The sequence below is a fragment of the Panthera uncia genome (genome assembly GCF_023721935.1).
Source record: "Panthera uncia isolate 11264 chromosome C1 unlocalized genomic scaffold, Puncia_PCG_1.0 HiC_scaffold_4, whole genome shotgun sequence".
NCBI classification, from domain to species: Eukaryota; Metazoa; Chordata; class Mammalia; order Carnivora; family Felidae; genus Panthera; species Panthera uncia.
The window spans coordinates 1,206,810-1,216,535 of record NW_026057585.1 but is presented as its reverse complement, the minus strand read 5'-3'; the positions used below and the strand labels follow the sequence as shown (position 1 = coordinate 1,216,535).

General features: G+C 47.5%; 1 protein-coding gene across 4 annotated transcripts; it reads left to right on the top strand.

Moving 5' to 3' along the window:
* The first annotated feature begins 501 nt into the window (after positions 1 to 501).
* Positions 502 to 9,467, top strand: PSMD4 (proteasome 26S subunit ubiquitin receptor, non-ATPase 4). 4 transcript variants are annotated; one of them, XM_049616292.1, is made up of 11 exons: positions 502 to 599; positions 1,141 to 1,228; positions 5,257 to 5,397; positions 6,361 to 6,475; positions 6,881 to 6,967; positions 7,197 to 7,265; positions 7,436 to 7,651; positions 8,046 to 8,154; positions 8,323 to 8,454; positions 8,540 to 8,607; positions 9,178 to 9,467. In XM_049616292.1, exons 2-11 carry the CDS (start codon positions 1,170 to 1,172, stop codon positions 9,346 to 9,348), a joined length of 1,167 nt encoding a protein of 388 aa, XP_049472249.1. In that variant the 5' UTR covers positions 502 to 599; positions 1,141 to 1,169; the 3' UTR covers positions 9,349 to 9,467. The 4 variants fall into 4 exon arrangements, with proteins under 4 accessions (XP_049472249.1, XP_049472252.1, XP_049472250.1 ...); XM_049616296.1 differs by lacking the exon at positions 502 to 599 and adding an exon at positions 4,402 to 4,568 and having other exon boundaries at positions 891 to 1,228; XM_049616295.1 differs by lacking the exon at positions 1,141 to 1,228 and having other exon boundaries at positions 503 to 599.
* The last annotated feature ends 259 nt before the right edge of the window (positions 9,468 to 9,726 follow it).

Genomic DNA, 9,726 nt, shown 5'->3' with positions numbered 1-9,726 from the left:
TCTCCCATTCTTTGGGAGATTAGTTAAAAGGATTGATTTGTCAAACCTTTTCTTGGCTCCTACCATGTGTCAGGCTCTGTACTGGGCTTAGGGATTGCAAAGATTAAGACACTTTTCCTGCCCTTAATTAAATGGGAGGAAGAGATACACATTCAATTCAGGAGGCCAAGGGCTTGGTGGTTGGGTGCACAAAGCGCTATGGGGAACTGACGGAGCTGGAACGTCATTGGCCATCCCACCACTTTCTAAAAAAACGATGCTGGCAGACACATCCACAGTAATTTCAAAGGATCCTTCCCCGCTTCTCGTAGATCAGCCAGCAGAGAACTCAACCACAGAACCTGCAAGACACGGAAAGCAAAGAAGGGCTCTCTTGCGTGTTACCCACGTCCTACGTCCCTAGTGCATTCCATTTTGGCTGCGCCTACAATTCCCAAAATGCAGCGCGGAGGCTGGAGGCGGACGCCCCTCGCCGAGCGGGGCCTTATGATTGGTGGTGAGCATTGGACCAATCGGAGAAGTTGTTGTTTGTCAGTCTAGGAGAACCGGTCCGGGAGGGAGGAAGGTGGCAAGATGGTGTTGGAAAGCACTATGGTCTGGTGAGGAGCTGCCTCGGGGCCCCGTGATGGGGCGGGATGGGGTGGGGGACGCATGTCGCGCGGAGGCCGGGTGGGCTGGGATGGGGGTGGGGGACCAGTCGGCGAGATGCGGCCCAGGGCCAGGAAGGAAGGAGCTCCATCGACTTCCTGAGTCATCCCAGGGCCCGGGAGAGGTGGATGGGCCCGGAGTACTCCCAGTATCCCTCAGCTGTCGGACTGTCATTGACCAGCCGATCCCTGCTGCCTTGCTCTAGTCTAGCGTCTTCTCTAGACTATCCCCAACTCTGCTGTCTGTAGCCAGAGTCCTGCTTCTCAGACTCATCGTGTAGTCTACCCTCCGCTTCTCAAAATAATGGGTATTAGGAAGGGAAATTGTAAATTCTTTCCCAGCCCCGGTTGCTCATCTCTGTCTCCATTACCTTTCCCTGTATCATCTCGAAAGGTATTATTTGTAAATTGCTTTCTCTGTGTCAGGCGTGAATTTACGTTGTCTCACTTACACCTCACAACACTCCTAGGTAAATATCTGTCCATTTTACAGATGGAGATACCGAGTCTCAGCAATTTTAAATGACTTGCCTGAGCCAAGATTTAAACCCCAGGCTGTCTGACATTAAAGCCCTTATCTGGTGAGCTAAATCTCTTAATCAGTCTCAGACTTGGGCTGAGTATTTTATTATAAGTTGGAGTAGAAGATGACACAAACTTTTGCGAGGTTTCAACGATTTCTTCGAAGTATGAGAGTAAAATATAATACAAAATAGTACACAAACACAAATCGCCAGTTGGATGGAAGAACCACCTGAGTTTTCTTTTGGTGGGCGGGGGATAGCATTGCCAGATAAAATATAGGATACACAGCTAAATTTGAATAGTTCATATAAACAATAGTTTTTAATATAAAAAATGGCCATAGGTATGTCCCAAATATTGCATGGGACACATTTATACTAAAAAGTTACTTAAAAAATTTTTTTGCTTGGGGGGCGCATGGGTGGCTTAGTCGGTTGAGCGTCCGACTTCAGCTCAAGTCATGATCTCGTGGTCTGTGATTTTGAGCCTGAGCCCGGTGCTGGGCTCTGTGCTGACTGCTCAGAGCCTGGAGCCAGCTTTGGATTCTGCGTCTCCCTCTCTCTCGGCCCCTCCCCCACTCACGCTTTGTCTCTGTCTCAGAAATAAATAAACATTTTTTAAAATTAAAAATAAAATTTAAAAAATTTTTAACATTTTTTAGAGATGGGGTGGGGGAGGGGCAGAGAGAGAGGGAGACACAGAATCCCAAGCATGTCCCAGGCTCTGAGCTGTCAACACAGAGCCCAAAGTGGGGCTCGAACTCATGGACCGTGAGATCATGACCCAAGCCAAAGTCGGAAGCTTAACCGAGCCACCCAGTGCCCTGGAAGTTATTTGTTAATTATGTATAGTTCAAATTTAACTGGGAGTGGAGTCCTATTTATTTATTTGCTAAATCTGGCAACTTCTGGGAGAGAGCATGTTAGAGTAGAAAAAGGACAGGATTTGGAATACAAAATCCTGTGGTTTTGGTACTTACCAGCTCTATGTTCTGGAGAATCTAGTAAATCTCTCACTGGGGAGAGTAGTGACCTCCACTTGCCTTATAGCACAGGTGGGTAAAATGTTTGTGACGGTGCTCTGTAAACTGTACAGCGCTGTACATCTGTTAGGTTCAGTGTACTTGAGGAGTCCTCAAGAGGGAATTTAAGAGGGGCCTTGAAGGGATTTTGACAAATGTTGAGGAAAGACAGACAGTTAGGGGGAAGGGCAGAAACCAAGCTGCTGAAGTGTAAATGCCCAAGGTGTGGTTAGGAATTAGGAAATAGGCTAGTGTGACTTGATTATAAGGTTGTTGGTGTAAGGTAGTTTCTTTCTTTTTTCAGAGGTAGATGGGTGTCAGGCTCAGGAGGTCGACCTCTGTCTGGTACCTTCCACAGAGGACTTCTGAAAGAGTTCATGCCATGGGGATGCCAAGCCGTTTACAAAACGGCGTTTAAGAATATTGCATGGGATATGCCTGGGTGGCTCAGTCAGTTAAGTGTCCAACTTTGGCTCAGGTCATGATCTTGCGGTCTGTGAGTTTGAGCCCCATGTTGGGCTCTGTGTTAACAGCTTAGAGCCTGGAGCCTGCTTTGGAGTCTGTGTCTCCCTCTCTTTCTGCCCCTCCCCTGTTTGCACTCTGTCTCTCAAAATAATAAGTAAACATTAAAAAAAAAAAAAAAAAAAAGAATATTGGCCTGGCTCATGATCTTGCAGTTTGTGGGTTTAAGCCCCGCATTGGGCTCTTTTCTGATAGCCCAGAGCCTGGAGCCTGCTTTAGATTCTGTGTCTTCCTCTGTCTCTGCCCCTCCCCTGTGCGTGCTCACACACTCTCTCTCTTTCAAAAGTAAATAAACTTAAAAAAATAATAAAAATTTAAAAAATATTGGCCTGGCTTGATGTATAGGAGGAAAGATTAGGTCCAGAGAGACATATTGGTGGCCAATTGTAGCAGTCCAGTCATAGAATAATGATGAGAGCCACTCCTCTTTTTCTGTAGAGCCTCATAATCTGCTGTGCATGAAAATTCTTTGGAGGAGTTTATTAAAAATTGCAAGTATTTGACTCCGCTCTCCATCTGCTGAGTCAGACTCCCAGCCAGGGAAGTCCAGGCATCTGTATTCTTTTTTAAATGAAGACTTTATGGAATAGGTGGATAATATCATAAGTCCTTATTTAAAAAAAATTTTTTTAATGTTTTTGTTTTTGAGAGACAGAGCATGTGTGGGGGAGGGGCAGAGAGAGAGGGAGACACAGAATCAGCAGCGGGCTCCAGGCTCTGAGCTGTCAGCACAGAGCCCGACATGGGGCTCGAACTCAGAAGCCGAGAGATCATGACCTGAGCTGAAGTTGGATGCTCAACCAACTGAGCCACCCAGGTGCCCCTAAGCCCTTATTTTGAGTTGGGTTTTTGTTGGGAAAAATTATATACCTTTGAGCAAAAGTAGTCAAGAAATAGATACATTATTTGATTCATATAGAGGTCAAAACTAGAAAAACTAAACAGTGCACATACACTTTTCTAGGGATGCATACGTAGGTGTTCAGGCATCTGTGTTTCCCCCACCCCCAAGGCATCTGTGTTTTTAATCCCACCATACTACCATCACCCTCCCTGTGTTCTGATGCCTGTCAAAGTGGGAGCCCTGCTGCCGCATTCTCCACTGTCTGTTCTCCCTACTGCTCAAGTCCCCTTGCTTACATGAGGCCTTTCTTCCAGCCCTTAGCCATCTGCTCTTGCCCTGTTGCCCAGAGTCCTTATACTTAGTAGCTGTCCAGTTGGATGGTCCTCAATGCCTCCATTGTTTTTTATATTTGGACTCACTACTGTATTTGAAGCTAGAGAGACTGTTACTTCCCTGCTGGGAGAATAATCAGAAACAGTGTATCAGGGAAAAAAGAATATAATGCATGGTCAGTCGAGTCAGCCCTTGGTCTCCTTTACATAGATGGAGTTTCCACTATGAAAACTAGTCTGTGTGTTCATGCTTATTGTTAGGCCCTGTGCTAAGTACTTTCTATGAATTTCATCATCGTAGCAATCCTGTACAGGTAAAAATTCATTTTACAGATGAAGTAACTAGACCTTAGAGAAATTAAGTAACTTCCTCAGGATCATAGTATTAATAAGTAACAGATTGGGGATTTGAACCTGAACCTGAACACTGTTCTTTACTCCCATTTGTGTTTCTTAGGGTAGTTTCTTAATTACCTCTCTTCATCATGTTTGGTTTATATTTATTGCCAGAGGATACTAAAGAAAAAGATTGCCACCTGGACCATATTTTGTTAGCCAGGGGAAATGAAGTGTCTCATCTAGGAGGACCCTCCTTCCTCCCTTCAGCACAGATGGAATCATCGACAGAGTTCTAGAGGATCTCGAGTCATCAGGAATTGATCCTGCTCAGGGCTTGTGTAACGGCTTCATTTACTTGCCTTCTTATAGTCTCTGGGAAGCTGGAGCTTATATTTCATATTATCTGGGTCCCTTAGATTGGGAAAAACTGCAAGGATAAAAGAAGTGAGACTCCAAATCCATGTAATCTCATTTTTGCAATTTAGTCCAGCTGTCAAAGCTGTTGAACATTTAACCAAATGATTGCGTTGTGTTTTCCTGCACTCAGTGCTGCCAATCATGTATTATTTTATAAATATTTTCTACTTTTGGAATGCTCACATTTTAAAGGCAAATTTAGAATATACATCCATGACGTGCTTAATAACACTTACATGCCTCTTATGAGAAGGTTGTGGTACATGAGTGGATCTCAATGTTTGGTGCTTATCAGAGTCACTTGTGGAGTGAAGATTTAAATTTTGTTTCCCCCTTCTCTCATTTTGAGTCTCTAAGTCTGGTGTAATGCTTGGAAGTCTGTGTGTGTGTGTGTGTGTGTGTGTGTGTGTATGTATATATATATGTATATATACACACACACACACACACACACACACACACACACATATAAATGCACTGCTGTACATTACAATGTCTCTCAAAGGAAAAGTGTTGCAGGGAGGTAGGGGGTCCCTAGAACTAGAGAGAATGTCTCAGAGAGATCCTACAATATGTCTTCTTTCCCTTCCTTCTCTCCTAATCTGACAGCGTGGACAACAGTGAATATATGCGGAATGGGGACTTCTTACCCACCCGGCTGCAGGCCCAGCAGGACGCTGTCAACATAGTGTGTCACTCCAAGACCCGAAGCAACCCTGAGAACAACGTGGGCCTCATCACACTGGCCAAGTACATGGGGCAGAGGAGGAGGGGCTTGGTAGGTGGGTGGGTGGCTTCCCACATGTGACCCACTGTGGTATCCAGGTTGCCACCCTTTCGTAGGTTCTGTGAAGTTGTGTTTGCCTATCCACCTTCTAGACTAGTTTCTTCACTATTTGGTGGAAATGTAAATCGTAACTTGAGTTTAATATTAATCTGAATTTAATACAATTATGAAACTAGATCTTCTGGGGTGAGAGTTCACAATATATTTTAAATTCAATGAAAAGTGATTTGGGATAAGGGTCCCCAGGGCATTTATCACATGTCCTCTTACCCTAGAAGTGGTCTAAGGACTGATAACCCTCAGATGAGTAGCCTCCCGTCCCAGTATCCGTGTTGTCAGCTGGCCAGTGGGTCTAGAGATGGAGCAGGTGGGAGACATAGTCAATAGCATCGAGCTATGGTAGAGGGATTGTCATGTTATCCCCCAGAAGGCAGGATAACAGGAATTCAAGGGAAATTGGGAGGAAGAGGGCAAGTTTGCAAAATCAACTACTTATTTCCTGCGCTCATATCTACTGAATACTATTTCCAGTTTTATGGAGATATGATTGACGTATAACATGGCATAAGTTTAAGGTATACAACATAATGATTTGATATATGTATATATTGTGAAAATGATCACCATGCTAAGTTTAGTTAACACCCATATCTCACAAATTTTTCTTTGCTTGTGATGAGAACTTTTAAGGTCTACTCTCTAAACACTGGGCGTTCGATTAAGAAAAGTAGAGATTATAGTTATTATAAAGGTCTTTAAAGAGAAGACAAGTCAGGTGCACCTGGCTGGCTCAGTCGGTAGAGCATGTGACTCTTGATCCACATTGGGCGTAGAACTTACTTAAAAAAAGGAAAGAAGAGACAAATACAGTTTTTGAGGCGCTTGTCCTGACCTGAAGTCACAGAAACCGTTTCCCTACATCCCAGTGACTGTGAAGTGCTGACCACACTCACTCCTGACACCGGCCGCATCCTTTCCAAGCTTCACACTGTCCAACCCAAGGGCAAGATCACCTTCTGCACTGGCATCCGCGTGGCCCACGTGAGTCCTACTGGATCCCTTTGATTGTTTCCCCGTGTTCTGAAGTTCTGCCCCCAACGTTGTTCATTTCTACCCTGGAGTCTTGAGCCAGAACCAGAGCAGGGGAATAGAAAGGACTCAGAAATGAGTAGAAAAGATACGGTGGGATGAATTCCAGGACCAGTGATGACAGTGAGGGAAAAGACCCCTGGAATTAAGACTCACCCCTCTTCCTTGTCCACACAGAGGCACAGTAAGGAGGAAGGGTGAAGGAGGGATTAGACCCTTCTGTGTCTAATGTGTGTGAGCAGGATGGTGGACTTGTGGAATGTAGAAACCATAAGAACCATAAAAAAAGCAGAGTGACAGGGAGCGAGCTAGGTGATGCCTCTGGCTGACTGTGAGAACTTCCTCTCTCTTTACAAGCTGGCTCTGAAGCACCGACAGGGCAAGAATCACAAGATGCGCATCATTGCCTTTGTGGGAAGTCCTGTGGAGGACAATGAGAAGGATGTGAGTCCAGGTGACAGCTGGGACATTTGGGAATGGGGTCTCTCAGGCCTTAAGGGAGCCTGGCAGAGTCATTGGGTTCATCACTTCGGGGAGAGGTGGATCTACAGAATTCAGTGTTTCTGTTGGGGGGCCTTGGGGAGGTTAACCAGTTTCCGTATGCTTTTGTGAGGTGTGTCATTTCCCCTCATGGTATGGAACAGATTTCCTCATTTCTCTTCTTTCTTCTTAGCTGGTGAAGCTGGCTAAACGTCTCAAGAAGGAAAAAGTGAATGTTGACATTATCAACTTTGGGGAAGAGGTGAGTAAGGCCAGGTTGGGGGGCATGGGCTTGATTTGGCTGTAAACAGAACAGTCCTTCCCCAGAGGAGTGCCTGCACTGTGAGAGAGTAGCTACAAACAAAAGCTGAAGTGGCAGAAGACGGGGAGTAGGGCAGGAAGGAGAGCCTGCTGTGTCCTTGCCTCCCTCAGGAAGTGAACACAGAGAAGCTGACAGCGTTTGTAAACACACTGAATGGCAAAGATGGTACCGGTTCTCATCTGGTGACAGTGCCCCCCGGGCCCAGCTTGGCCGATGCCCTCATCAGTTCTCCGATTCTGGCTGGTGAAGGTGGTGCCATGCTGGGACTTGGTGCCAGTGACTTTGAATTTGGAGTGGATCCCAGTGCTGATCCTGAGCTGGCCCTGGTGAGCAAACATTGACCTCACGTAGAGCCCAGGGGTCCTTCTTTGTCCTCCTTACTCACACACCCACACGCCACATAGCTAGCTCCTCTAGGGCTAGACAGTCCCGAGCACCCTTGCTCATTTTCCCACACTCCCTTCGGGTCCCTCTTCCCCTTAAATCTGTGTGATCTCCGGGGGCACCAGTGTCAGTGCCTCTTGTTCACTTGTAATTAAAGCCCAGGCTTCTTCCAAGTCCTCCCTTTTCCCCTGTATCATCTCTTACCTCCCAGCTTCTTCCCCATGTACATAAACCAGAAGCTGCCCCTTTGTGTTCCTTTCCCACCCCTCAGGGGACTCACCCAGTGCCCGCGAGGAGGGCGGGCAGAATGACTGACCTTGCCCTGCCCTTTGCCAGGCCCTTCGTGTCTCTATGGAAGAGCAGCGGCAGCGGCAGGAGGAGGAAGCCCGGCGGGCAGCTGCAGCCTCTGCTGCTGAGGCCGGGATTGCTACAGCCGGGGCCGAAGGTGAGGGATAGGGCTGAAGGGTGCCCAGTGGCCCAGGATAGAGGTGCAGGAGAAGGAGTGGGGAGGCCCGGCAGGCCCGGGAGTATATGGGCTGGGGGAACGCTTTGGGGGTGGGTCTGTGTGGACCCTGGCACCGGTTCTACTCTACCACTCTCTTTCTTTTTCCAGACTCGGATGATGCCCTGCTGAAGATGACCATCAGCCAGCAGGAGTTTGGCCGCACCGGGCTCCCCGACCTGAGCAGTATGACCGAGGAAGAGCAGATTGCCTACGCCATGCAGATGTCCCTACAGGGTGCAGGTGAGTCAGGGCCCCGGGACTCAGTGCTCAGGCGGAGAGGTTGGGTCCGGAAATGGAGCTCAACACACTGACCTCTTTTCCTCAGAGTTTGGCCAGGCAGAATCAGCCGACATTGATGCCAGTTCAGCCATGGACACATCTGAGCCTGCCAAGGTGAGGGCCAGCAGTGATTCCCCATCCCCATCATGCTTAAAGTCCCCTGGTGTTCACGTCCTCAAACCCTCCAGGCCTGAAACCACTCTTCGGGTTTCACAGCTGAGCTTTTTGAGGAGCGCAGGGAAAGAAACAGAGGTATATACGTTTCTTGTTGGTAAACTTTGCTAAGGCAATAGGACGCTCACAGTCAAGGTTGAGTAAGTGTCCTCATGTTCTGTAATTGTCCTTCCTTTTTGGTGGGAGCAGTCTGGACGGGTGTGTAGGATATTGTCTTCCCACCAGGGTGAAAGGCGGAAAAAAAGAATGGGTATCTGAGAGCAAGAAATCTGAACGTGATGGCATGTGATTTTATGCTGTATGCTCAGGAAGCTGAGTTCCAGTTTCTCTGGTCAGTACTAAATGTGTGAGTTTGTACCGCATATAGGCACCGGATATTTTCCTCAATTGTCCTTCCTACTCTTGGCCAGAGGTGTCCCCGCGCCCAGTCAGGTGGAGAGAGAGGCTCAGGCAGCCGTGTGCTCCCCAGATGGCTCAGCCCCTACCCCAAGGCCCCCCGCCCTTTTTCAGGAGGAGGAGGATTATGATGTGATGCAGGACCCCGAGTTCCTTCAGAGTGTCCTGGAGAACCTGCCAGGAGTGGATCCCAACAATGAAGCTATTCGAAATGCCATGGGGTCCCTCGCCTCCCAGGCCAACAAGGATGGCAAGAAAGACAAGAAGGAGGAGGACAAGAAATGAGACTGGGGGCAAGGGTGGCTGAGCCTGCTCAGGGGCCGCACAGGGTGGGACGGGGTGTAGGCTTAGATATGTTACCTGTAACCACTGCCGCCTCAATAAAGCTTGGCAACTTTTGTTTCCTTTTGCCTCCAGTAGTAGTAGCTGTAAGTGTGAGAGAGGGGAGGAGTGCCTGGCACGAAGGAGAGTGTCCCCTACTGAGTCCTCAGTACCTGGTCTCTAATTAATTAATTAATTAAAAATAAAACAATATTGGCCTTTGGAGACTCGAGTCTGGAGCAGGGCCGGCCTGGAAATGTGTGTTTACACACTTTGGAAAGTGCCCAAAGAGGGCCACGAGCGAGGCGCTGTGAGAATGGGAGAAAGGGCCAAACCCTCACA